At 38.2% G+C, this 26739-nt stretch overlaps 1 protein-coding gene across 1 annotated transcript in view; it reads right to left on the bottom strand.

Annotated features, from left to right (window-relative positions):
* KIAA1407 (KIAA1407 ortholog) overlaps positions 1 to 26739 on the bottom strand; it is a 159345-nt gene that overhangs the window by 117079 nt on the left and 15527 nt on the right. The window contains exons 3-7 of the mRNA XM_006864204.1: positions 23224 to 23365; positions 20865 to 21008; positions 12684 to 12862; positions 10234 to 10457; positions 4418 to 4571 (exon numbers count right to left, since the gene is read on the bottom strand). Coding sequence (XP_006864266.1) covers positions 4418 to 4571; positions 10234 to 10457; positions 12684 to 12862; positions 20865 to 21008; positions 23224 to 23365 — 843 coding nt within the window. The remainder of the gene's footprint in view (positions 1 to 4417; positions 4572 to 10233; positions 10458 to 12683; positions 12863 to 20864; positions 21009 to 23223; positions 23366 to 26739) is intronic.

Below are 26739 nucleotides of genomic sequence, written 5' to 3'. Positions count from 1 at the left end.
TTTTCTCCATTGATACGAATGTTGTTTATTGGTCCAGTGGTGAGGATTTTTGTTTTCTTTACATTGAGATGTACTCCATACCAAAAGCTGTGCTCTTTGATCTTCATCAGTAGATGTTTTAAGTCCTCTTCACTTCCAGCAAGCAAGGTTGTATTATCTGCATAGCGCAGGTTGTTAATGAGTCTTCCTGCAATCCTGATGCCATGTTTTTCTTCATAGAACCAAGCTTCTTGGATTATTTGCTCAGCATACAGGTTGAATAAATATAGTGAAATAATTCAACCTGTGTCGTACACCTTTCTTAATTTTAAACCCTAGAACTCCTCAAAATGTCAATGTCATATAAGACAAGGAAAGACTAAGGAATTATGTTACAGATTGAAAGAGGCTAAGGAGACATGTCTCCACTCATCTGTCAGTTGGTCATACTGTGGTTGCTTACATATTGTTGTGATGCTGGAAGCAATGCCACGGGTATTTGAAAAAATAGAAGGATAACCCATGGTGGACAGTTCCAGCAGATCTTCCAGACTAAAATTGACTAAGAGAAGCGGACTACTTCCGAATGGTTAGCCATTGAAAACCTTATGAATAGTAGTGGAGCACTGTCAGTAGCACCAGAATACTGATAATGAAACACACAGAACACTGTTAGATATAGTGCCAGAAGATGAGTCCCTCAGGTTGGAAGACATTCAAAACATGACCGTGGAAGAACTACTTCCTCAAAATAGAACTGACCATAGTGACGTGAAAGGAGAAAGTTTTCAGGACTTCCATTTTCTGATGGGGCACAACTCAAAATGTGGAGTAACAACTGCAAAAATTAATTAATGATCACAACATGGGATGTATGAAGTATGAATCTAGGAAAATTGGAAATTGTGAAAACAGAAATGGAATGCATAAAGAATAGTATCTTAGGCATTAGTGAGAAAAAATGGACTGGTACTGGTCATTGTGACTCTGACAATCATATGGTTTACTGTGCTGAGAAAAACAAATTCAAGGGGAATGGCATAGTATTCATCATCAAAAAGAATATTTCTAGATATATCTTGAAGTATGATGCTGTCTGTGATAGAATACTCATATGTTTAGAAGGAAGATCAGTTAATTCCACTATTTTTCAAATTCATATATCTTCCACTAAAGCCAGCAAGGATGAGATTGAATTCTACCAACTTTTTCAGCCTGAAATTAATGAAACATGTAATCAAGATGCATTGATAATTACTGGTAATTGGAAAGCAAAGTTTGGAAATAAAGAGAAAGGATCAACTGCTGGAAAATATGGCTTTGGAAATAGAAATGCTGCTGGTGATTGCATGATAGAATTTTGGAAGATCATCAACTTGACTCATTGCAAGTATCTTTTTTAAACAATATAAAAAGCAAATATACACATGGACCTCACAGATGGAATACACAAGAATCAAACTGACTACATATGGGAAGAGATGTCATCAGCCAAAACAAGATCAGAGGCTGCCTGTGGAACAGATCATCAACTGCTGATATGCAAGTTCAGGTTAAAGTTGACGAAAATAAACAACTCCATGAGAGCCAAAATATGACCTTGAATATAACCCATCTGAATTTGGCAATCATATCAAGAACAGATTTGATTCATTAGACACTAATGACAAAGACCAGAAGATCTGTGGAATGACATCAAGAACATCATACAAGAAGAAAGCACAAGGTCATGTTAAAAGACAGGAAAGAAAAGAAAAGATCAAAATGGATATCAGGAGAGACTCTGAAATTTGCTCCTGAATGAAAAAGAAGTTCAAGCAAATGAAAGAAATGAGGAAATAAAGGAGCCGAATAGAAAATTTCAATGGGCAGCTCAAGAAAACAAAGCCAAGTATTATGAAATGTGCAAGGACCTGGAGTTAGAACACCAAAAGGAAAGAACATCGTCAGTATTTCTCAAGCTGAAGGAACTGAAGAAATATTCAAGCTTCACTTCCAAGACTGAAGGATTCTATGGGCCAAATATTGAATGATGCAGAAAGCATCAAAAGAAGATAGAAGGAATATGCAGAGTCATAGTACCCAAAAATAAATGGTTGATATTCAACTATTTCAAAAGACAGCATATGATTAAGAAACTATGGTACTGAAGGAAGAAGTATAAGCTGCACTGGTGAAAACCAAGGAATTGACGGAATACAAATTGAAATCTTGCACAGCACTGGAGGTGCTCACTTTTCTATGCCAAGAAATTTAGAAGACAGCTAGCTGGCCAACTGATTTGGAAGAAATCCATATTTGCGCCTATTCCAAAGAGAGATGACACAAGGGAACGTGGAAATCACCGAACAATATCATTAGTATCACTTGCAAGTAAAATTTTGCTGAGATAATTAAAAAATGGCTGCAACAGTACATCAACAGGGAACTGCCAAAAATTCAAGCCAGATTCAGAAGACAATGCGGAAGTAGAGATACCTTTGCTGATGTCAAATGGGTCTTGGCAAAAAGCAGAGAATACTAGAAAGGTGTTTACTTGTGCTTTATTGAGTATGCAAAAGATTCCAACTGTGTAGATAAGGACAAACTATGGATAACATTGAGAAGAATTAGAAAATTAATTTTATAGGGGCAAATAATTTTGTCTTATTTGTCTCTTGCTGATTGGGTGAGAAGATAACGTGGAGGTTTTGCTTATGAGTTCTCAAGCCGTCCCCTTTAGTATTAACTTCCCTTCCTAGAAAACAGAACAATCTTTACAAGAGGACACACTACCACCATCTCTCAAGCAGGACATAGCATCTAAGAGTCCTTAACAATCTTTTTCAAAATGTTACTCCTAACATTTAACATTTCGATCACATTTCTCACTCAATTATTAAAACAAAAAACTCTGACCAAACTCTAGTTGTTTAATATCTGAACAATTAGGACTTCCTGTCACTAGGTCCAGTATGCAACCATCAATCATATCTATATTTTTTCTTTTATTGTTTTGAAATTTTATTTCCTTTCTCATATCTCAGTTACCCATTTCATATTCAAATCCCTACCACCGATTTCCATGGCATTTGTAAGTGTTCTTTCAATATCTTATGTTCATTCAATATCTTCCTGACATTCTTTTTTCTCTTGTTAAATCCATTCATTCAAAGATCCCTCCCATTAGCTTTCAATGAATTTTAGCAGTGCCTAAGGAGCTCTGGTAGCGTAGTGGTTACGAATCGGGCTGCTAACCTCATGATCAGCAGTTGGAAACTACCAGTTGTTCAGCAGGAGAAAGATAAGGCATTCTGCTCCCTTAAAGATTTGCAGCCTCGGAAACCCTGTACAGGGTCACTATAAGTCAGAATTGACTCCACGGTACTTAACAACAACAAGAAGGCCCTAGGGAGGAGTCCTGGTGTGGCTCTGTGGGTTAATGCATCAGACTTCAAAGCCATTTGAAGTACAAGGTCGGTGGTTCAAGCTCACCAGCTGCTGCTCCTCAGGAAACCCTATACAGAGTTGCTATGGATCAGAATCGACTCGACAGCGCTTCACAACAAGAAGGCCCAAGGGAAGGAGCTCTGGTGGCATAGTGGTTATGAGTCGGGCTGCTAACCTCAAGGTCAGCAGTTCAAAACTATCAGCCACTCTGTGGGAGAAAGGGGAGGCTTTCTGCTCCTGTAAAGATTTTCAGCCTCAGAAATCCTATACAGGGTCTCTATGAGTCGGAACCGACTCCATGGCACATTACCGCCACCACCACCAAGGCCCTAGGGTGGGCTCTGTGGAAGATACAAAGACATACATATTTATCATTTCTCATCTAACCTTTTAATTTACATATCCTCCAAGTTATTTCTTTCACCTGAAATACTACAAGCTCCAAATTAATACTTTCACCAATAATACTTCATTAAAAAAACTTATTCTGTGTGAGTGGTCTAGGGAGGATTCTCATTTGTCAATAAAAAATGGCCCTCTAATGTCACAGGAAGTGAAAGTGAAAGAGAGAGAGAAAAAAGTAAAATAAAATGTAGAACATTAAAAGGAGATACACATATATGAATTTATCACTGATTTAGGATCTGAGCTACCAAAAGGCAAACAGTTTTTCTATCTTCTGAATAACCCAAAAGACTCTTCAGACTTTGGATACTTAAGGTCCAGTGAGGAAGCCACCCTTTAAAAAATTACAAATTAGCCTAGGAAGGAATCCCAAATTCATGTTCTAGTTCCCCAGGATCACAGCAGAGCATATAAAGAACAGGCCTGGAAAAGGGGACTGAGGGTTCGCCCAGTTCATCAGCTAAGCACCACAGAACTAACAAGGTGGGCAACTTTGTTATTTGTGATAACTGGATTTTCTGGTGACTTTGTCTCATCTCTTACAGAGCTCTTTGTTATGTATACTACAGAATGCTGAAAAAAAAAGAGATGTTAAAATTCCTACCTGGTGGTTTTCCTTAGAAATTTGGATTAACAACTCTTTTACTTTTCTCTTTCTTTCTTTTGCCAATTTTTCTTCATCCAGAGGAGTATGAACACTTTCAAACACATCTTTTTCTGGCTTCCTTTGAGAATTTTCTTCTTGTTTTTTCTTCTCCCTATTAATAATAATTCAAAAATATAGGTGTCTATGATAGACTTAAAAATAAATACTTACAATCTAGTAGAGTGGAATGAACACTGCATTCTCTATCATAAGACACAGTTCTGTTGTTATTTCTCTAGATGTGGCTCTGTTTTAAAAGCAGAAAGCTATATAGGTATTTCAGTAAAGGAGTTTTATTAAGTTTGTTGTTGTTGTTAAGTGCCGTCGAGTCGGTTCCGACCCATAGCGAACCTGTACAGGGTTTCCGAGGGTGTGAATCTTTATGGGAGTAGAAAGCCTCATCTTTCTCCCGCGGAGCAGCTGGTAGTTTCGAACCGCTGACCTTAAGGTTCGCAGCCCGATTCGCAACCACTACGCTACCAGAGCTCCTTTTATTAAGTTTAGCATTGAATAATATTTGATTAAGATTTGAGAGTTAATGGCTATTAGTTATCTTCTCATATAGATATAAATAAATTCCTTCCCTTTATAAGAATAAAAAGAAATAAAGTGTGAGTATGTGGGATGGGTGGGTGGGGGAATGATCATTAAGTAAGAAAGTAAAGAGAGTCTTACCACAAGGTTTTTACAAGGTTTCTAGGCAGAAAAATCAATGAAATAATCAGGTACAAATAAGTAAAGAAAAAATAGAATCGAGAATAATTTAAAATAGCTGAAAATAGAATAATTGAACTAAATGACAGTAAGTAAAAGGGCTCCAGGGTAGTATAGACAGTCCCTGACCTACAATGGCTTTCCATTTCATTCTGACTCTTTCATTAAGTTGGTTCTGATATACGTTGAATACCTTTTTTGTTGTTGTTTTCATTAAAAATCAGTATCTTTATAAATCTGATCTTTGTTTTTGGGAGTTGGTAATATTACATATAAACTTACAGATATATTTTAATACGTACATTTATTGTTATTGTTGAATGCCATCAAACTAATTCCAACTCAAAGTGACCCTGTATAGGGTTAGGGCTTCAGAGGAGTGGCTGGTGGGTTTGAACCAGCCCAGTATATACAAATCAGAAAAACGTACTCTGATGATGAAATTAACAACTGATGCTTCTGATGGTACAAAATAACAGAAGATGAAAAATACAATTTTCAACCACCAGAAATCTTACATTATACTTCTGATGATACAAAATTGTACAATGAAGTTGCCATCAGTGTTATAACAATGAAGTTGGAGTTTCAACAGCTGTTGGGCACATGAACAGTTCAATTGTTGTTAAGAGTTGAACACTACCCAACTTTCTATGCTTTATGACTTCTGATCATGGACCAGGCCTGCTATACGGCAGTGTTTTGAACAGTAAATCATAACACTGAACATCTGAGAATTACATGCTGTAACACTGTAGGTAGTATATATTGCTACTGATAAGTTGTACTAAAAACAAAAACAAAATACCACCATAGTCATAAATGTGGTCTGTCGTAACTCTGTGGTTAAGTCATGGACTCCTTGTAATCAGAATCACTTAATAACTTTATTGCTCATGGATACCTCTTTCTGGTCATTCTCTTTTTCACCCATTTATCTATTCTTACTCATCCAGGCCATTCCTCTTTCATTATCCAATTCAAGAAAGCTCATAGTTAAAGAACCAAATCCAACTTAGTTGCTGTCTGGTCTATTTCAACTCATAGTCACCATGAGTCAAAATCCACCAGACAGCACCGCCTTCGTATTATATTGTATTTATATTATTGTTGTTGTTTAGTGCCATCGAGTCAGATTGACCCTAGATAGGGTCTGTACTGCCAATCTCATGATATGCAGTCCAGTGCTGATCCTGAAGCACTACACCAGGAGTCTATCTATCTATCTATCATCTATCTATCTATGTTCAGGAATACTCATACTTCACAATGTTATCCATAGCGTGTCATAATCCACACAATCAAAAGCCTTTGCATAGTCAATAAAGCACAAGTAAACATCTTTCTGATATTCTCTGCTTTCAGCCAAGATCTATCTGATGTCAGCAATAATATCCCTCATTCCACGTCCTCTTCTGAAACCGGCTTGAACTTCTGGAAGTTCTCTGTCAATGTATGGTTGCAGCCGTTTCTATATTACCTTTAGTAATAATTTACTTGCATGGGATATCAATGATATTGTCCGATAATTTCCACATTCCGTTGGGTCTTCTCTCTTTAGAATGGGCACAAATAGGAATCTCTTCCAGTCAGTTGGCCAGGGAGTTGTCTTCTAAATTTCTTGGCATAGATGAGTGTGTGGTTAACATTACTTTGTTGCCACGAGTGCTGCATTACTTTGTTGAAAGATTGCAATTTGTATTCCATCAATTCCCGGTTCTCTGCTCTCTGCCAATGACTTCAATGTACCTTGGACTTCTTCCTTCAGGATCATTGGCTCTTGATCATATGCTACCTCTTGAAATGGTTGAACATTGACAATTTCTTTTTGGTACAGTGACTCTGTGTATTTCTTCCATCTTCTTTTGATGCTTTCTTCATCATTCAGTACTTTGACCATAGAATCCTTCAGTACCACAAGTCGAAGTTTGAATTTTTTCTTCAGTTCCCTCAGCTTGAGAAATGCTGAGTGTGCTGTTCCCTTTTGGAATAAGGAAAACCATAGAAGAATTGATGCCTTTGAGTTATGGTGTTGGAGGAGAATATTGAAAGTACCATGGACTGCCAAAAGAACAAATAGATCTGTGTTGGAAGAAGTACAACTAGAGTGCTCCTTGGAAGCCAGGATGGCCAGACTTCATCTTGCATACTCCAGACATACTGTCAGGAGGGACCAGTCATTAGAGAAGGGTATCATGTTTGGTAAAGTAGAGGGTCAGAGAAAAAGAGGAAGACCACCAATGAGATGGATTGGCACAGTAGCAGCATCAACGGGCTCAAAAGTAGCAATGATTTTGAGGTTGACCCAGGACCGGGCAGTGTTTTGTTCTGCTGTGCATAGGGTTGCTATGAGTTGGTACCAACTTGATGGCACCTAACAACAACAACAACATGGTAGTGTGCGTCATCATGTCAGTTCCGACTTCAGTGACCCTGTGTAGTGTTTCTGAAGCTGTACATAATTATGGGAGCAGAAAGTCTTATCTTTCTCCCCCCAGAGTGACTGGTAGATTTGAACTGCTAACCTGTGGTTAGCAGCCTAGCTCATACATAAATACAGTGCTCCTGTATCTATATAGATACGTGTATATATATAGATGTTGTTTTTTGGTGCTGTTGAGTCAGTTTCGACTCATAACGATCCTGTATATGCACTAAACTGCCTGGTGGGTTTGAACTGCCAACCTTGTGGTTAGTAATTCAGCACTTATCCTACATGTTATTGCTACTTCATTGTTCAACAATTATTTCCTAATTTCTCTAATATTTATTAATGTTTGCTATTAATTCTGGTGTGGTGCTATAGGATATGCACTGAACTGCTAACTACAAAGTTAGTGGTTCAAACCCACCAGCCATTCCTTGGAAACCCTGTACAGGGTTGTTATGAGTTGGAACGGATTCAATGGCACTTAACAACAACAGTTACTAGGTTTGAGGAGTCCTAGGAGGATAAACATTGGATGTTAACCACAGGCTGGCTGTCCAAACCCACCAGTCTCTCCTTGGAAACCGTACAAAGAATCACTATGAGTAAGAGCCAACTGGATGGCACTTAACAACATTACAGGTTATTTGTTTGTAATTATCTTTATACATAAATCTTTGTCTGGATTTCTGACATTTTCTTATGACACTTCTTTTAGCACTGAAATTCCCAGGTCAAGAGATAAAACCCTTTTTATGGTTCTTGTTGTTTACTGCTAAATTGCTTTCTGGAAAGTTAAAATCATTTAGTACACTCAGAAGTATAGCAAATTCTCTGTGTCACTATAACCATGGACATGATTTTCACTTTTAAAAGGAATGTCAGGTCAGTGCACATTTGTTGAGTGTAGAGCCTCCTACTATCATCAAATGTTACTTGTTTTCACAATTTATTTTAGCACTTGGGAGCAATCTTATCAAGAACTTGCTAAAACACTGGTGATTACTTTCTGAAAGGACTGGTGTCTGAAGAAGGCCTGAGTCTGCACTTGGAAGAGTGAAGCGCATGTCCACTGCAGAGCTGTTTTAAATTGGGTAGGATAAGAGCAATCAAGAACACAGAGGGGGACAGCTCCGTGGGATGATGGGAGGGGAAAGGACTATCTGATAGGTCTTTCTGGCCTCAGAGTTTTAGTATTTAGGCACTTCAGTCACGTTGTCCCAAGGCATTTTCAGTTTATACAAAGTGCTGTTTCTCAGAATAAATACACCCACTATTTCAGTTATGAAGTTCATCTTCTACATTGTTGTTGTGATTAAGTGCTGTGGAGTTGGTTCTAACTCACAGTGACCCTATATAGAGTTTCTGAGGATCAGGTGGTGGGTTTGAACTGCTTACCTTGTGGTTTGCAGTCCATTGTCTACATGGAGGATTGATAATAGTACTGTATCCTGTAGGGGCTATTTTGGTTTTCTCTTCTGTCACATAGGGCGCTGCAGGTTAATATGCTGGACTGCAAGGTCCATTTGAACTGCAGGGTCAGCAGTTCAAGCTTGCCAGCCACTCCTCTGAAACCCTAAAGAGGGTTGCTGTGAGTTGGAACTAACTCGACAGCACTTAACAACAACAATAACAACAAGACAAAAGGTAAGAAGTCGAGGTAGCATAGTGGGTTATGTGTTGGACTGCTAACCACAAAGTTAGCAGTTCAAATCTCTCAGCTGCTCCATGAGAGAATGAAGCAGAAATGCTCCTGTAAAGATTTACAGTCTTGGAAACCCTATACAGGGTTCCTATGAGGTGGAACTGACTCAGGCACATTAATACCTCCACCACCAAGGCAACGGTGACTTTCCATATGCATATTGGAAAATAAGACACTGAAGCAAATCACAATAGTACAAGGCACAATTAGCACCAACCATAAAGAAAAATGTTCACTCTTAAAAATGTTCAAAGAACCAAACACATGAAATTAACCAACATCACACCTATTAAAATTGCACAAATACTGAAAATGATGATACTTCCCAATGGTGGGAAGAGTGTGGTAAACTGGTCTACTGTTGGCAATAGTGTAAATAAGTAAGACCCATTTGGAAAGCACTTTGGCAATGTTCCAAGAGTCATAAAACAGTTCATATCATTTAACTCAGGAATTGCACTCCTAAGAATTTTATCCTAAGAATATAATTAAAAAGAATGAAAAAGCTCTATGTTTAAGGATGTTCATTGCATAAGTAATTATATTAGTGAAAAGTGTGAAATAGTCTAAGTGCTTACTAGAATGTAGAGTGGTTCATTACATAAATGATGGTATGGGAACTCAACAAAATAATACAGACCTCAGGAATCCAGCCAATGTATTAATTACAATAAGAAGAATATACCAAATTAAAGGTATTTTGATTACAACTAGGTAATCAAATGTAAAGGGACCCAGATCAGGAGGAAAAATGAAAATAGTTAATTTGTAAAGATGATGGAAGAGAGTGTGTATGTGTGTGTGTGGGGGGGGGGGGGCAGGGGGTTCTCTTTTGTGTTCTGTCATTACAACGTGCATTTAAAAAACTTTAGAGCACTTGCAAAATGACCACCTAAACAGAAAATTCCCTCATCAGGGCCGCCGTACGTTTTCCATGCTTCTTCCACAGTGCGTCTCCTCTCAATTATCTCTCTCCGCAGCTTTACCATCTCCCTTTGAATCTCCTCCTCCTCTTTCTTGGCTTCCAGAGCCTTCCTTTTCTTTTCTTCCTGCACCAAACACTGAGCCTCTAAGAAGGCTGATTTTTTCAGGGCTGTTTCCATTCTATGGCGCTGTAGTTCTTTCTCGCGTCTTAAGCGATTTTCTTTCACCTAAAAGAGAATACAACAAGGGGGGATAGCAATCTTTTGAGTAGAAAGGGATATGCACAACCTTAGATCTACACAACCTTACAGTTAATAATACACAAAGTTTGAAACGTTCTAGCATACAACCCCCGTTTGTTGGTAAAATTGAGGAAATTAATTTCTTTCCTGTGTAAATGTCAATACCAATGTTTAGGTGAAGTCAGGTAAGATGGCACAAACAATCTGGAAGTGATCTACATCAATGAAAAGTTGAGAATCTCGTGGGTCAAATGCCAAAGTTTAGATATTTATTAAATAATGATTATTGTTGTTAAGTGCTGTTGAGTCGGTTCCATCTCATAGCGACCATGTATAGGGTTTCCTTGCCTACCCACAAAAATTTCCAATGTATTTATTCTTGCTATTTACTGAGGCCCTGTCTGTATACAAATTACAATTTTAAAAAGAATAGTGATTTTTCTCTTCTTTTTTGAGACTATATTGTAATGGTTAGGAGTCCAGGTGTAGTGCTGCAGGATAATGTGCTTGACTGAAAGGTCAGTTTGGGTCGCAAGGTTGGCAGTTCAAACCTACCAGATCTTCCTTGGAAACACTATATAGGGTCCCTATGAGTTGCAACAGCCTCAATGGCACTTAACAACAACATAGAACAAAATAGAACAGTTATATACAGCTTTTAGGGACACCAACAGCCTTTATTCATATCTTTTATTATTTAAGTATGCTTTTGTTGTTGTTAATTGCCACTAAGTTGGTTTCAACCCATAGGGACCCTGCATAGGGTTTTCAAGGTGTGGCTGTATACCAATGGCAATTATTATTTTTTATTTTGGAAATAAAAGACATAAAACCCACAGAACAAGCCTGTTAATTTTCCTTCAAACTTATTAATTCTTTAGAGGCATGACTAGCTATGGATTGAGTGGACCTTTCCTTTCTGCAGGGAACATCGGTGGCACAGTGGGTTAATCACTGGATCACTAACTGAAAGACTTGCTTTACTCCACTAGCTGCTCTACAGAAGAGAGATGTGGCAGTCTGCTTCCATAAAGATTTCCAGGCTTGGAAACTCTAGACAGCAATTCTATCTAGCCTATAGGGTCACTATGAGCCAGAACCGACTCTAAGGCAGTAGTTTGGGTTCTTTTCCGCCTCACGTAAGTTTATTCTTATCTTATTCTCCAGTTCTGATGTGATTTCTAGAGTACAGTTATCTCTCATAAACTCTCTTTCCTCCCTTTTGCCAGAAATCCAAATCAAAGTCCTACTTCTATCTCTGCTTCCCCACAATTCCCAGTGCATAGATTGGGCTCACCCTCATGGTTGAAAGCAGTGATTTTTCAAACTGGTAATCAGAAATTCAGCATTATAAAAAGACAGCACACACATGTATAGTATGGGCATTAATCCCAGGTAAGTCTTAATTCTGCACAAAGACTTAGTCACTCTGAATCGCTAAAATGTCTCTAAAAGGTGTTGAGATACCACTATAAATGACTCTTTCCTTTGGAGAACTTTCCAATTTTCCACTTGTCTTTCTAGTTCCTTTGGAAATTTTTCCAATTTTCCACTTGTCTTTCTAGTTCAAAACAGCTGAACTACATTTAATTCAGATCAGTCCTCTTTTAAACTATAATCACAAATTGAGCGAGTTTCAATAGTCTAGAAAGAATAGGGGTCCTGGTATGGCACTATAGGATAAGCACTGAACTGCTAACCAAAAAGTGGTTAGCACAAGCCACTTCTCAGAAACCCTATATAGGATTTCTTTGAGTCAGAACCAATTCAAGGGTACTTAACAACCAAAAAAAAAAAAAAGAAAGAATTATCATTATAAAATTCACTAGAATATTCATGATATTAGCAAAATACTGTCACAATTAAAAAACCAAATTAAAGCAAGACCCAATTTACATATTTATAATAGGAAGTGCCACATCCAAACTCATACAGTTTAGCTTACCATTTTATTGGTCAAAATCAATTTTTCCTTTTTTGGGGGAGTGGTCGTGGTAGAGGGTAGATTATTCTTAAAAAGCTGCTTCTTACCTCAGTTCATGAACATCATTTTTCTTCTGAAGTTCTTATATTTTATTTTTTTTCTTTCTAAGCAAACCACAGATGGCACCCTTTTTTATAATAAAGTCTTAGTCTTTATTTAAGCTTATTAAATGTGTTACACAAAGACTGCTTCCTGTTATCCATTTTAATTTTGTTTTTCCCTCCCACCTGCTTATGTCTCATCTCCATGGTAAGATGAGGATCCTTCTGCTGCTGCTTGTCTTGGTTTTCCTTCATTCCAAGATCTTCCAATATCCCAGAATCCACCACATCTTTATGGAGCAGATGGTCTATAAATTTCTGAACGGAGGTACTTTCCTCTTCTTCCTCCAAGTAGGCACATAAATCTGGGGAAAACAAAATAGCAACAAGAAAACAGGGACATTTAAAAAAAAATTAATTTCAGTATAACTTCCATATTTAATAAAGGGTCCTGCTATAATAAAACTAGTAACATGTTCAATAAGCAGTAAGTGATAAAGCCATTTGGATGAGTTTGGTCCTCAACAATTACCTTCAGCTAAGAGGAAAAACCCCCCAATCACCAGGAACTACCTTAATCCAAGTCATTAATGATTTCCTCACTATCAAATGTAAAATATATTACTTCACTTTACTCATCCTTGAAGATGCCATTGCTTTTTTTTTTTTTTTTAACAAATAAAGGTGGTTTTATTGAGGCATAATTGACACCCAATAAACTGCATTTATTTAAAGTATACAGTATAAGTTTTGACATATATATATATACATTGTTGTTGTTGTGAAGTGCCGTCAAGTCAGTTCCGACCCACAGTAACCCTGTATAGGGTTTCTGAGGAGCAACTGGTGAGCTTGAACTGCCGAACTTGCAGTACAAATAGCTTTGCAGTCTGGCACATTAACCCACAGCGATGTATATATATATATATATACACACACAGACACACATATGGTGGTGTTGGTTATGTGCCATGGAGTCAGTTCTGACTCATAGTGACCCTGCACAGGGTTTCCGAGGCTATAAATCTTTACAGGAGCAGAAAGCCTCATCTTTCTTCCGCAGAGCAGCTGGTAGTTTCGAACTGCTGACTCTAAGGTTCACAGCCCAATTCGTAACCAGTACACTACCAGAGCTCCCAATAAAACCACAATCAAGATAGTGAACATGTCCAACAGCCCCAAACGTGTCCTCAATCCAGATTTGCAATCTTTCTCTCAATCCTCCCTGAGCACTTCCCCTGCCTCATCCTGCCTCAAGGAACCATATTCCATTATGTTAGGCCTGGTATAGTGCTGCAGGATAATGCACTGGACTGTAAGTTCAGTTTGAATCATAAGGTCAAAGGTTCAAACCCACTAAGAGCTACTCAGAAACCTTATGCAGGGTCGCTATGGGTTGGAACTTATTCAAAGGCACTTTACAACAACAAAAACAAGTATAGATTAGTTTCATTGTCTACAATTTTATATATATAAATTAAATCATACATTATGTTTTCTTGTTTTGACTTCTTACACTCAGCACAATTATTCTGAGATTCACGCATGTTGTGTGTATCAGTAGATTATTTCTTGTATTGCTGAGTAGTATTCCACTGTATAAATCTACCACAATTGGTTCATTCTGACTCATAGCGACCCTGTATAAGGTTTCTGAAGAAGCGGCTGGTGGGTTTGAAATACTGATCTTGTAGTTAGCAGTCCAGTACTTCTCTTACAGCGTCACACCAATACTTGGTACAGTCTGACTTATATTGAAGCCATTTGAATACATTTGTAATATTAAATTCTGGTGTATTAAATTCACATAGGAATGCTGGTGTGGAGCTGCAGAATAAGCACTAGACTGCTAACCGCAAGGTCGGTGGGTCAAACATACCAGCTGCTCCTAGAAAACCCTATACATGGTTGCTATGAGTCAAAACTTACTCAATTGCACTTAACAGCAACAACACTAATTACTCATTGTAATATGAATTAGCATTTCCCTAACTGTGATGATGTAGGATAAATACTAGATTGCAAACAGAAAGGTTGGTGATTCAAACCCAACAGGCGCTCCTGAGAAACCCTATACAAGAGGGTTGCTATAAGTCAGAACAGACTCAAAGGCACTTAACAACAACAACAACCAACAATATTTATCATTTTTTCATGTTACTATTTGCCACCTGTATCTCTTATTTAAAGGGTCTATTCAAATATTTTGCCTGGTTTTCAAATTGGGTTATTTATTTTCTTATTACTGTCTTTTGAGAATTCTTACATATATGTTGGATATAAGTACTTTACAAGATATATGCTTCTCAAATACTTTGTGTCAGTTCGTGACTTTTATTGTTACTCTTTTAACAGTGTTTTTCACAGAGTTGTTGTTAATGTTGTTACATGCTGTCAAGTCAGTTCCAACTCATAGTGACCCTATGTAGACTTTCTGAAGAGTGGCTGGTAAATTTGAAACACCAATCTTAGGGTTCAAGCCACATCAAGATTTCTTTTGAAGAATATAAGTTTCAAATTTTGGTGAAATCCAATTTATCAATTAATTCTTTCATGGATCATGGTTTTGGTATCATAACTAATATTTCTCAGTCTAACTCAAGGTCACCAAGATTTTAAATGATTTTATTCTCAATATTTTATCCACCACTCATCTGTCAGTTTGTTGTACTGTGGTGGCTTGAGTGTTGCTGTGTTTCTGGAAGCTATGCCACGGGTATTTTAAATACCAGCAGAGTCACCAACAGTGGACAGGTTTTAGATGAGCTTCCAGATGAAGACAAACTAGGAAGAAGAAGAGAAGGACTACTTGCAAATATTTAGTCATTGAAAACCTTATGAATAGCACTGGAACACTGTCAGCATCAGAATACTGAATACTGAAACATGACAAAGAGCACAAGAATAGTTTCAGATATGGTGCTGGAAGATGTGGCTCTCAAGTTGGAAGGCACGCAGAGTGTGACTGGGAAGAGTTGCCTCCTCAAAGTAGAATTGCCCGTGATGATGTGACCTTCGTTTGTTAATAGGACACAACTCAAAATGAAGAGAAACCACTATAAACATCCATTAATAATCAGAACATGGAATGTACGGACTATGAATCTAAGAAAATTGGGAATTGTAAAATATGAGATGGAACTCATAAACATTGATATCCTAGGCATTAATGAGCTGAATGGACTGGTATTGGCAATTTTGAATCTGACAACCACATGGTATACTATGCTGGGAATGACAAATTGAAGAGGAATGGTGTTACATTCATCATCAAAAAGAACATATCAAGATCTCTCTTGAAGTACAATGCTGTGATAGGATAATGTCCATATACCTACAAGGAAGACCAGTTAATACAAATTTACACATTACAAATTTACACATCCACCACTAAAGCCAGTGATGATGAAACTGAAGAATTCAGCCACCTTCTTTGGTCTGAAGTTGATTAAACACTCCATCAAGATGCATTGATAATTACTGGCTATTGGAATGCAAGGTTGGAAACAAAGAGGAAAAATCATTAGCTGGAAAATATGGCCTTGGTGATAGAAATTTTGCTGGAGAGGGAATGACAGATTTTTCTAAGATCAATGACTTGTTCATTGCAAATCCTTTTTTAAACAACATAAGAGACAACTAAATATATGGACCTCACCAAATGGAGTACACAGAAATCAAATTAACTACATATGAAGAAAGAGACAGAAGAAAAGCTCCATATCATCAGCCAAAAAAAGACCAGGGGCAGACTGTGGAACAGACCATCAATTACTCACATACAAATTCAGCTGATGCTAAAACAAGTCCACAAAACCCAAAATATAACCTTGAACATTATTGTTGTTGTTGTTGTTGTTAGATGCTGTCGAGTCGGTACCAACTCATAGTGACCCTATGCACAGCAGAACGAAACACTGCCCGATCCTGGGCCAACATCACAATTGTTGCCACACTTGAGCCCATTGAGGCTGCCACTTTGACAATCCATCTCATTGGGGGTCTTCCTCTTTTTCTCTGACCCTCCGCCTTACCAAACATGATTCCTTCTCCAGCAAATGTTCCCTCCTGACAATATGTCCGAAGTATGAGAGACGAAGTTTCGCCATCCTGGCCTCCAAGGAGCACTCTGGCTGCACTTCTTCTAACACAGATCTGTTTGTTCTTTTGGCAGCCCATGGCACTTTCAATATTCTTCTCTAACACCATAACTCAAAAGTATCAATTCTTCTACTGTCTTCCTTATTCACCATCCAGCTTTTGCATGCATATGAGGTTACTGAAAATACCATGACTTGGGTAAGCAGCACCTTGGTCCTCAAGCTGACATCTTTGCTCTTCAGCACTTTAAAATGGTCTTGTGTAGCAGATATGCCTAATGCAATACGTCATTTGACCTTGAACATATTCTACCTGAATTTAGAAATCATCTGAAGAACATTTGATGCATTAAATACTAAAGACCAAAGACCAGAAGAACATCATATAGGAAGAAAGCTGAAGGTCATTAAGAAGATCAGAAAGAAGGAAAAGGCCAAAATGGATGTCAGAAGAGACTACGAACCTTACTCTCCAGCATAGGGATTCTAAAGCAAATGGAAGAAGTGAGGTGATACAAGAGCTGAACAGAAAATTTCAAAGGTCAGCTCGAAAAGATAAAGTCAAATGTTATAATGAAATATGCAAAGGCTTACAGTTATAAAACCAAAAGGGAAGAATACACTCAGTATTTCTCAAGTTGAGTGAACCAAAGAAAAAATTCAGGCCTTGACTTGTGACATTGATGGATTCTATGGGAAAAGTATTAAACGATGCAGAAAGCATCAATGAAGATGGAAGGAAAACACAGAGTCACCGTACCAAAAACAAATGTTTGATAGTCAACCATTTCAAGAGGTAACATAATGATCAAGAACCAATGATCTTGAAAGAAGAAGTCCAAGGTGCCTTGAAGACATTGGCAAAGAATAAGGCACTGGGAATTAATGGAATACAAATTGAAATCTTTCAATAAAGTGAGGCGGCACTGGAGCAACTGGTGGTTTTGAACTGCTGACTTTGTGGTTAGCAGTCCAATGTCTAATAGCCAAGTTAAAGTCAATATAGGTATAATTTCCTAGAGAACCACAAGGTCAGGGGTTCAAGCCCACCATCCACTCTGTGGGAGAAAGAGGACGCTTTCTGCTTCTGCAAAAGATTAAAAACCTATGAAAGGAGAAGCAGACCAGTCTGTAGCAGCTAGAAGAACAGAAGATACTTCTTGAAAGAAAGACCAGCAGAAAAAATAAAAAACTAACAGCAGTCCAATTGACTACTACAAGAACAAGCAAGTTGTTCCCCAGGGAGCCATCAAGGCAAGTGGTCAGGTCCCCCCAAGGCAAAGCCCCTTCCAAGACAGAAACTCAAATGGAATACACTAGCAGGCATATGGTCCTGCTGCTGACCATGTTGGTCACCGATAAGGGTAAGTGGGGGAAAACAGCAATGAAGTTGTGAACTAAGTCTGACCACATTTAATAGACTCCTGTTAACCTGGATTGAGACCTGGTTAACCAGCAGTATGATGAGACCTGGGGATTCCTTGGCCCAGGGGCAGGGTCATGGCCCCAGAGGACTAGAATGGAGTACAAAGTATCCAGCTGATACCCTCTGGTTGTTTGATGATGCATGCAGGAGATTGTGATCATTGCAATGAGCAAAATATGATAGAATGAATGTAAAGATAATGTTCACCCATGTAAACTAACAGACACTTTACAATAAAAACTTAAAAAAAAAAACCTATGAAACCCCCCTATACAGGGTCAATATAACTGGGAACCTCAACGTCACCTAACCACAGAAACAATATTTTAACCCTATATAAAAGAAACTAATAATTTTACTATATACTATGTATATGCTTCAAAACAAATGAATGAGTATTAGAAAACTCCTCCTCCACCTAATTAAAACATTAACAACGTAGAAAATACTTAGAAGGATGATGGAGAACTAGAATCATGCGATATAGAGAACTGCTGAAAGTACTTGTGCTATTTAATCTGGGAACATCAATATATGACAGATCAGATACGATTACAACTTTTTACAAAAAAATAAAAAGACTGTTTTTGAGGAAGGGACCAAGATATTTTTCATTGTGGGTAAAAAAAATAATGAATATCCCATCCCCATAAGTACTATACTCTAACAAATCACCGATATGAGACCAAATGGTCAACAATTACTTTACAACAGATGCGAATGTAAGGGGGCAAGAAAGTGAAATAGAAATGGAAGAGCCAGAGCAGAAATAATGAAAACTATTCACTCATTATGAAGAATGTAACCAGCATCACTGAACAACCTGTGCAGAAATTGTTGAATGGGTAGACTGCTGCGTAAACCTTTAACCAAAACCACAAGTAGCATCTTTAAATTAAAATAAAAAAAAAAATTTTTTTTTTTTTTTTTGTATTGCACTGAAGGTTAAAGTTACTGAGGGCAAAACTTTCATTCTTGAAACTATCAGGGACTGCCAAAAGGATACATACATCTGTCTGGAAAGAAGTTCAGCCTGAATGCTTCTTAGAAGCAAGGATGGTTAGACTTCATCTTATATACTTTGGGCATGTTATCTAATCCCTGGAAAAGAACATCATGCTTGGAAAAGTAGAGGTTTGTCTAAAAAGAGGAAAATCCCCAATAAGATAGAAGGACACAGTGGCTGTAACAGGGGGCACAAACATGACAACATTTTGAGGATGGTGCAAGTTTTGTTGTGTATAGAGTCGCTATGAGTCAGACCTTACTCAACAATAATTATTAATAACAACAATTAAGACAGGATGCGATGAAGACTGGAGCCTCAAAAAAGTTGAATGGGGTCCTCTCAAAAGTAGCAGCCTTCCTTTCCCAGGCAATGTTCAGGGAGAGACTATATTATCCATGTTAAGGACATTGTAGACCCATCTCTTTCCTCAGGAATGAGTAGGCGATCTTGAAGGACTCCTCTAACATTAAGAGCTTTGGACTTTCTGATCCCCCAGCTGAGGATTTTGTTGAGTCCCAAATCACCAGGGGAATCATGCCAGGTGGGCTCATCAACTGTGTCTGACATGTGGAAAGCTGCCACCACCACTCTACTTTTATACTCAGGAAAACACCCCAAATGTCTGGGTGCTTTGAAGCTTTGTAGGAACTCTCACAAAGTAGCCATTTAACTTGTCTGACAAAAGTCTGTACGTTCTAGTGGTATTTTGAAAACAAAAAGAAAAAAATACTAGAAAACTAATAACTTTCCTTATAAATAGTGACTAATAAAGATATATGAAGTATTGTGTAAATACAAAATGTTACACAAAAGTTTAAATAGCATCTCAAACCATGTCAAACAAAGCCGCTGGTATGAAGTCAACTCTGACGCACAGTGACCTGACATATAGGACAGAGCAGAACTGCCCTGTAGGGTGTCCAAGGCTGTAGAGCTTGATGAAAGCACACTGCTAGAGCTTTCTCTTGTGGAGTGGCTGGTGGGTTCAAACCACCAACCTTTTGCTTAGCAGTCAAGTACTTTAACCACTATGCCACCAGAGCTCCTATCAAAGTAAATTGTTGCTGTTGTTAAGTATCATTGTGTGAATTCCAACTCATAGCCACTCTGTATAGGGGTTCCAAAGAGTGACTGGTGGGTTTGAACCACAGACACACAGCACCACACCAGAACTTCCAAAGTAAATAGCCATCCAGTAATATAAGGGGAAGATGCCCTCTCAAGCAGAATTAATGGCTATAAAATATAATAAAAGGAGCTCTGGTAGTATAGTTGGTTTCCAGCTGGGCTGCTAACCACAAGGTCAGCAGTGCGAATCTACCAGTCATTCCATGGAAGAAAGATGAGACTTTCTGCTTCTGTAAAGATTTAGGCCTCAGAAAACCAATACAGGATCACTGTAAGTTGGAACAGACTCCACAGCATATAACTATTACCACCACCATATTAGAATCAGGGAGTCCTGGTTTGGTGCTGTAGGATTAATACTGGATTGCTAACCACAAGGTCAGTGGTTCAAATCCACCAGCTGCTCCTGGGAAACCCTATACAATAGGGTTGCTATAAGTTGGAACCAATTCAATGGCACTTAACAACAACAACATATTAAAATCATAAGGCAAATTTTTAAAAAGTACAACATTTTAATTTAAAAACCACCATCAATTTACTGATGATCTAGGATAAATAATTTACATTCAATCAAGAAAACCTAAAGGTAATAACAAAGCTATGATCTAAGCAAGGCAGAGAAAAGTTCAATCAATTCAAAATAGTAAAAAGGACTTTTTTCATTAAATGTTAAAGTTTAGAGTAAGCAGATAAGTTCTTACCATCAAACCTGTCATATTTCAAAAGGCCACTGGCTTCTGGCCAAGGAGCAACACATGACACAGTGCCTTCAGCATAAGCTGCTCCATTGTTGGCTACTTCTTGCTTAAGTTTTGTGTCGAGCCAATCGCTGACCAGCTTCTGAGCTATCATTAAAACAAAAAGATCTTTTTAATGTTTTAATTACTGTAGAGACTTTCTTCATTCACTGTTTTCCTTTACTCAACAAGCATTCAGAAATTGTCAATAAATATTCACAACCAAAATTTGTATTAGTGGGATAGAGATGAATGTTTTCTGCTCCCATAAAGATTCACAGCCTCAGAAACCCTATACAAGGTCACTATGAGTTGAGATCAGCTACTGGGTACACAACCAGCACGACCTCCATCATGTGTTAAGTAATGTTGTTAAGTGCTGTGGAGTCAGGTCTGACTCATAGCAACCATATATAGGGTTTCCGAAGAGTGGCTGGTGGGTTTGAACCAATCTTGTGATTAGCAGTCAAGTGCTTATCCCTTATCCTACTGTGCCACACTTAGATGCTGGCAATACTGATATGGTGTTATTGTTGTTAAGTGCCATCAAGTCTGTTCTGAGGAGTGGCTAGTGAGCTTGAACTGCCAACCTTGCAATTCAAACTGACCTTGCAGCCCAGCGCATTAACCCACAGTGCTACACCACGACTGTATAGCAGTGTACAAAACAGGGGGAAACAAATAAACAAATAAAAAACCCTGCCAGCATGAAAAGACACTTGGGGAGAGAGTCAATAAATAATTAAGTCAGAGAAAAACAAAGCAGGGAAAGGAGAGAAGTAGTACAATGGATGATGAGTGTTGCCATATTAAATCAGGTGGTCAAAGAAAGCTTCACTGAAAAGAAGCCATTTGTGAACAGAAGGACATGAGGTGAGCTACGAGGGCATGTGACGGAATATTACTTCATTCAAGAAAAAGCAAGTGCACAGAGCCCCAAAAGCAGTGTGTCTAGAGAGCTGAAAAAATAACAAGGAGACCAGTGTGGCTAAAGAGGAGTGAGCGGCTTGGGGACTCTGGACTCAGGGAGGGAGAGTGGCTGTGTGCTGGCGACTGGGGGGCACTCTTGCGGGGTATACCCTTTGGTTGTTTGATGCATGGAGGGGATTTTAATAATTGCAGTGAAATGAAATACAACAGGATGAATGTAAAGCTAATGTTCTTCCATGTATACTATCACATAATTCACAATAAAAACTTTTTTAAAACCCCAGAAGAATAGTTAAACAAACTTTGGTACATACACACAATGGAATATTAAACAATACTGAAGAATCTGCAAAACACCTCACAACATGGATGAAACTGGAGGACCTCATGCTGAGTGAAATTAGTCAATCACAAAAGGACAAATATTACATGAGACCACTGTTGTAATAAGTTAAGAAAAGATTTCTTGCTAAATAAACGTTCTATGATGGATACAGAGTGGGGAGGGGAGGAAGAGAAGGAAAATAGAGTGAATAGAGGTAAATACTAATAACTGATAGTACACAGAGTGGATTATAATCATTGTAATGACACAAAGTGTATAATTTGTTGAATGTGGGACTGATGATCTGTAAACCTTCACTCAATTCACAATAATAATAATAATAATAATGATGATAAAAGAGATTATGGGAACCAGTAAAGCAGATTAAGAAGGACTGCCCAACTGAGGCAGAAAGAAAATCCTGAAAGCCAGTTCCATTTGGATTGCTTTCCTACCGATAGTTGGAAAATCTCCGTAAAATATATTGGAATGGAAAAAAATTCTGCTTTCGCATTTCCTTCATCATTGTTAAACAGTAAGAGCATGGGATTTCAAAGGAAAATGTCTACTTTGGATTGCTTTCATCATTGTTATTACTGTTATCAACTAGCTCTCAGGAAATGGGCCTTCAAGAGAAGGATGCATGCTATATAAATTAGAAAATAAGTGAATCAGGTAGTTGAAAATAATGGTCAAATTATCTGTATAATACTAACAAGCTAACATCTGTGCTGCAGGACTATTACCTTTAACACTTAACCAGTTGATTGTGTTAAGTCAAACTGCCTCTGGATGGGGTTCTATTTCAGGAAACAAAACTGGCTTTCAAGATATCCCTACTTGTAATACTGGAGTTCGTGCTAGAGTAAGTTAGTTCCAGGGCTATAGGAAGAAACCAAAATTAAAGAGGAGAAAAAGAAAGGCTTCCATTCTGTAGTATGAAGTATGAAGGACTTTAAGAAGTTCATGGAAGAATTGTTTGAAGCCTCTTCATACGTATGGATTATGTTTTAACAAACTGTACTCCAAAGAACTGTTAACATTGCAGGGAAAAAAGTATTATCTTACCTTCTGCATAGGCTTCATCATGATCCTTTACTTGCTCAGATGTTTCCAAATTTATGATTTGGCTCCAGTGCCTTCTGGGTAAAACTGAATTTCCAGCAGAAAATGCTTTTGAAACTGCCAAGTCTGAGGCTTTTTCTACTCTCTTCGATAGGATAGGAAGAAAAAAAATCCAGTAAGATGATAAACACTTTGTAGATGTTGGTATGTGTAGGTGAGTCTTCTGACTCATAGCAACTCTGTACAGCATTTCTGAGGAGTGGCTGGTTGGTTTGAACCACCAACCTTACAGTTAGAAGTCCAGAGTTTACCTTATAGTGCCACACCAGGACTCCAACTTTTGTCTAGAGCCTTAGTAATGGGGTCCTGGAATTTCATTTAGAACATTAGTAATGAGGTACTGGAATATATGTTTGCCTTTTTTAGAGATCTAGTCTTAGACAGTAAGCCTAAAAGTATTGCTACTAGGACTCCAGTCCATACAAACACAGGCTTATTCCAAATAAGACATGTTTAAATATGTCTCTGTGATCAGTAGATGACTTCAAAGAAGTTCTCAATACACTTTCACTGTCTTCAACAACAACGACAACAACAAAATATCTAGTCAAAATAGTGGGTTCCCAGGGATTTGCTGAGCCAGTTAAATTCAGAGAGGTCAGTTGAGAAAGTGATGGTGACTGCTTCTGGGGATTCCAAATTTTGATAGACTTTCTCAAAGGGCCCATAACAATCACAGGGGCAAATTAAAATAAGTCTTAAGAAAACTGAAAACTACATTGGTGAGAAAAAGGCCAGGAAAGTTGTGCTGAAGAAACTTTTTTTCTCCCATTTCGACAATGCACTGCTCATTCTTAAAGGGTAGCAAGGACTATGCTAAATTCATTGGGGATCATTACCCCATTTCATCCTCCAGCCCTGATATCTTGCCCCTCCTGGCATCTTTGCGTTCCTAAAACTCAAAGTACATTTCAAAGGAACATATTTTGAGTCCCTCAAGGATGTCAATCAAAGCTGTCATTTTGATCTGATGGAAATCAAAGAAGGCAGAATTCCTCAGGGAAAGATTACAGAGATAGAAACAGATCTAGATGGCGGATATGTCAAGAAATAATAACTTCACATTTTGATCATTTGTTTAATAAAGGTTTCTATGATTTCCTACCTATACTTTTTGACTTACCCTTATATTAGGCAAAGTACATTGAATAAAACTGGAATGAACAGACTAATTGGACTATAATCATCCAGAATGGGGAGTCTATCAAAAACACAGTCAAATTCACTAGAATGGGGAATGGACTGAGGAAGATGTGCACACTATCTTGGCATTTTGATCTACCTGAACAGTACAAAAGAACTTCTTATCCCTGAACTCCTGGCCTTCCCTCCTCCTCCCAAACTTGCTTTCCCCACTTCCGCTGAGTCCTCCAATCTTCCAACACAGGTAGTGACAATGTATTCCTTCAGTTCCTTTGGATGAAAACCTTGAACCTTGGGAGTCCTGCTCAATTACACACACACACAGACAGACAAGCACACGCAGCCAGAAAATCTGTTGACTTTATCTTGAAAATGTATCTAGAGTCTGAGCCTTTCTAGTCACCTCTTCTGCTATCACACAGATGCAAGGTACCACAATTTCCTGACAGGCTTCTGCAAAGTCTCTCACAGCAGTAGCCAGAGTGACCCTTATAAAATTAAACTCATATCATCACTCCTCTTAAAACCCTATCTCAGAACAACAGCCCTCACAATGTGCTTAAGGATTCTGCACCATCAGGCCTTTTGTGAACTCTTCAATCTCCTTGCTTGCTACTTCTTCCCTTGGCCCATTCTACTTCAGCCACACTTTTTCATCACTCCTCAAATATGCCAAACACATTCTCACCTGAGGGCCACTACACTTCCATGCCCTCTGCCTACCCCATATATTCCTATCATTCTTTCCCACACCATCCAGTCCCGCTCAAATGCCACCTGCTCAGTGAGGTCTTCTCTAAGCATACGATATAAATTGTAATCACCCTTGTCCTGGCTCTCCCTGTGCTTTGCTTTTGTTAATAGCATGTATCACCTTTTAATTTACTATTGTTGTTGATGTTAAGTGCCACTGAGTTGAGTTGATTCCAATTCATGGTGCCCCTGCATAGGGTTTCCGGAGGAGATGACTTTAAATCGCGGACTCTGATAGTTCAAACTGACCTACGGTCCAGTGCTTATCCTGCACCACCACACCAGAACACCATAACTTACTACGGAACTTAATTATTTTATTGTCTTCCACCAATACAATGTTACGTTCCTTGAGGATAGAGATTTTTGTCTTTGTTCTCTATCGAGTCCCTACCACCTAGAATAGTGCTTCCAACATAAAAGGTAAAACCAGACTCACTGCTGTTGAGTCCATTCCAACTCTTAGCAACCCTACATAGGGTTTCTGAGGCTGTACATCTTTACAAGAGCAGAAAGCCTTATCTTTCTTTTGTGGAGTAACTGTTGGGTTTGAACGGCTGACCTGGTTAGCAGTCCACCACCAGGGCACATAATAAGTACCCAATAAATGCTTGCCGAAAGAATGAATGAAAGACTTTATTAAAAGAAAAATGTACTTCTCATATTTTATATGAATGTATGACGTACTCTGAAAATGACTTTCCGTCTTGCGCCTTATGTAAAGACTGGGATTAACTCTGCTAAAACTTGCTCTGGTTATACCATCCAAATTCTTATGAGTTTCATAAATTAAGTTTAAATTAGACAGATGTAGGTGAATACAGTTGAAAAGTTTGAAAACGATGTAAAAAACAGAACATACAGGAAAATATCCACTACTCGTCTTTCAGTTTTTGTCTACTGTGGTGGCTTGCGTGTTGCTATGATTCTGGAAGCTATGCCACAGGTGTATAAATACGAGCAGGGTCACCAAAAGGGACAAGTTTGGCTGAGCTTCCAGAAGAAGACAGACTAGGAAGGAGAGATGGACTATTTCCAAATATTCAGTCACTGAAAACCTTATGAACGGCAAAGAAACAATGTTAGCACCAGAATACTGAATATTGAAACATGATGAAGAGCATCAAAATATTGTCAGATATAGTGCCAGAAGATGAGGCCTCAGTTTGGAAGCCACTCAAAGTACAGCTGGGGAAAAGTTGCCTCCTCAAAGTAGAACTGACTGTGACGGCATGAATGGAGTAAAGGCTTCGGGACCTTCATTTGCTGATGGCGCACAACTCAAAATAAAGAGAAACAATTGTAAACATCTATTAATAATCAAAACATGGAATGCTGAAAATATGAATCTAGCAAATTGGAAACTGTCAAAAATGAAATGGAACACATAAACATCAATATCCTAGACATTATCAGTAAGCTGAAATGGTCTGGTATTGGCCATTTTGAATCTGACAAACACGTGGTTTATTATGATGAGAATGCCAAATTGAAGACAAATGACACTGCATTCAATTCATCACCAGAAAGAACATATCAAGTCTGCCATGAAGTACAATGTTG

Source organism: Chrysochloris asiatica, unplaced genomic scaffold, assembly GCF_000296735.1.
Source record: "Chrysochloris asiatica unplaced genomic scaffold, ChrAsi1.0 scaffold00061, whole genome shotgun sequence".
NCBI classification, from domain to species: domain Eukaryota; kingdom Metazoa; phylum Chordata; class Mammalia; order Afrosoricida; family Chrysochloridae; genus Chrysochloris; species Chrysochloris asiatica.
Note: the sequence above shows the minus strand (reverse complement) of the source record. Positions and strands in the feature narration are given on the sequence as shown.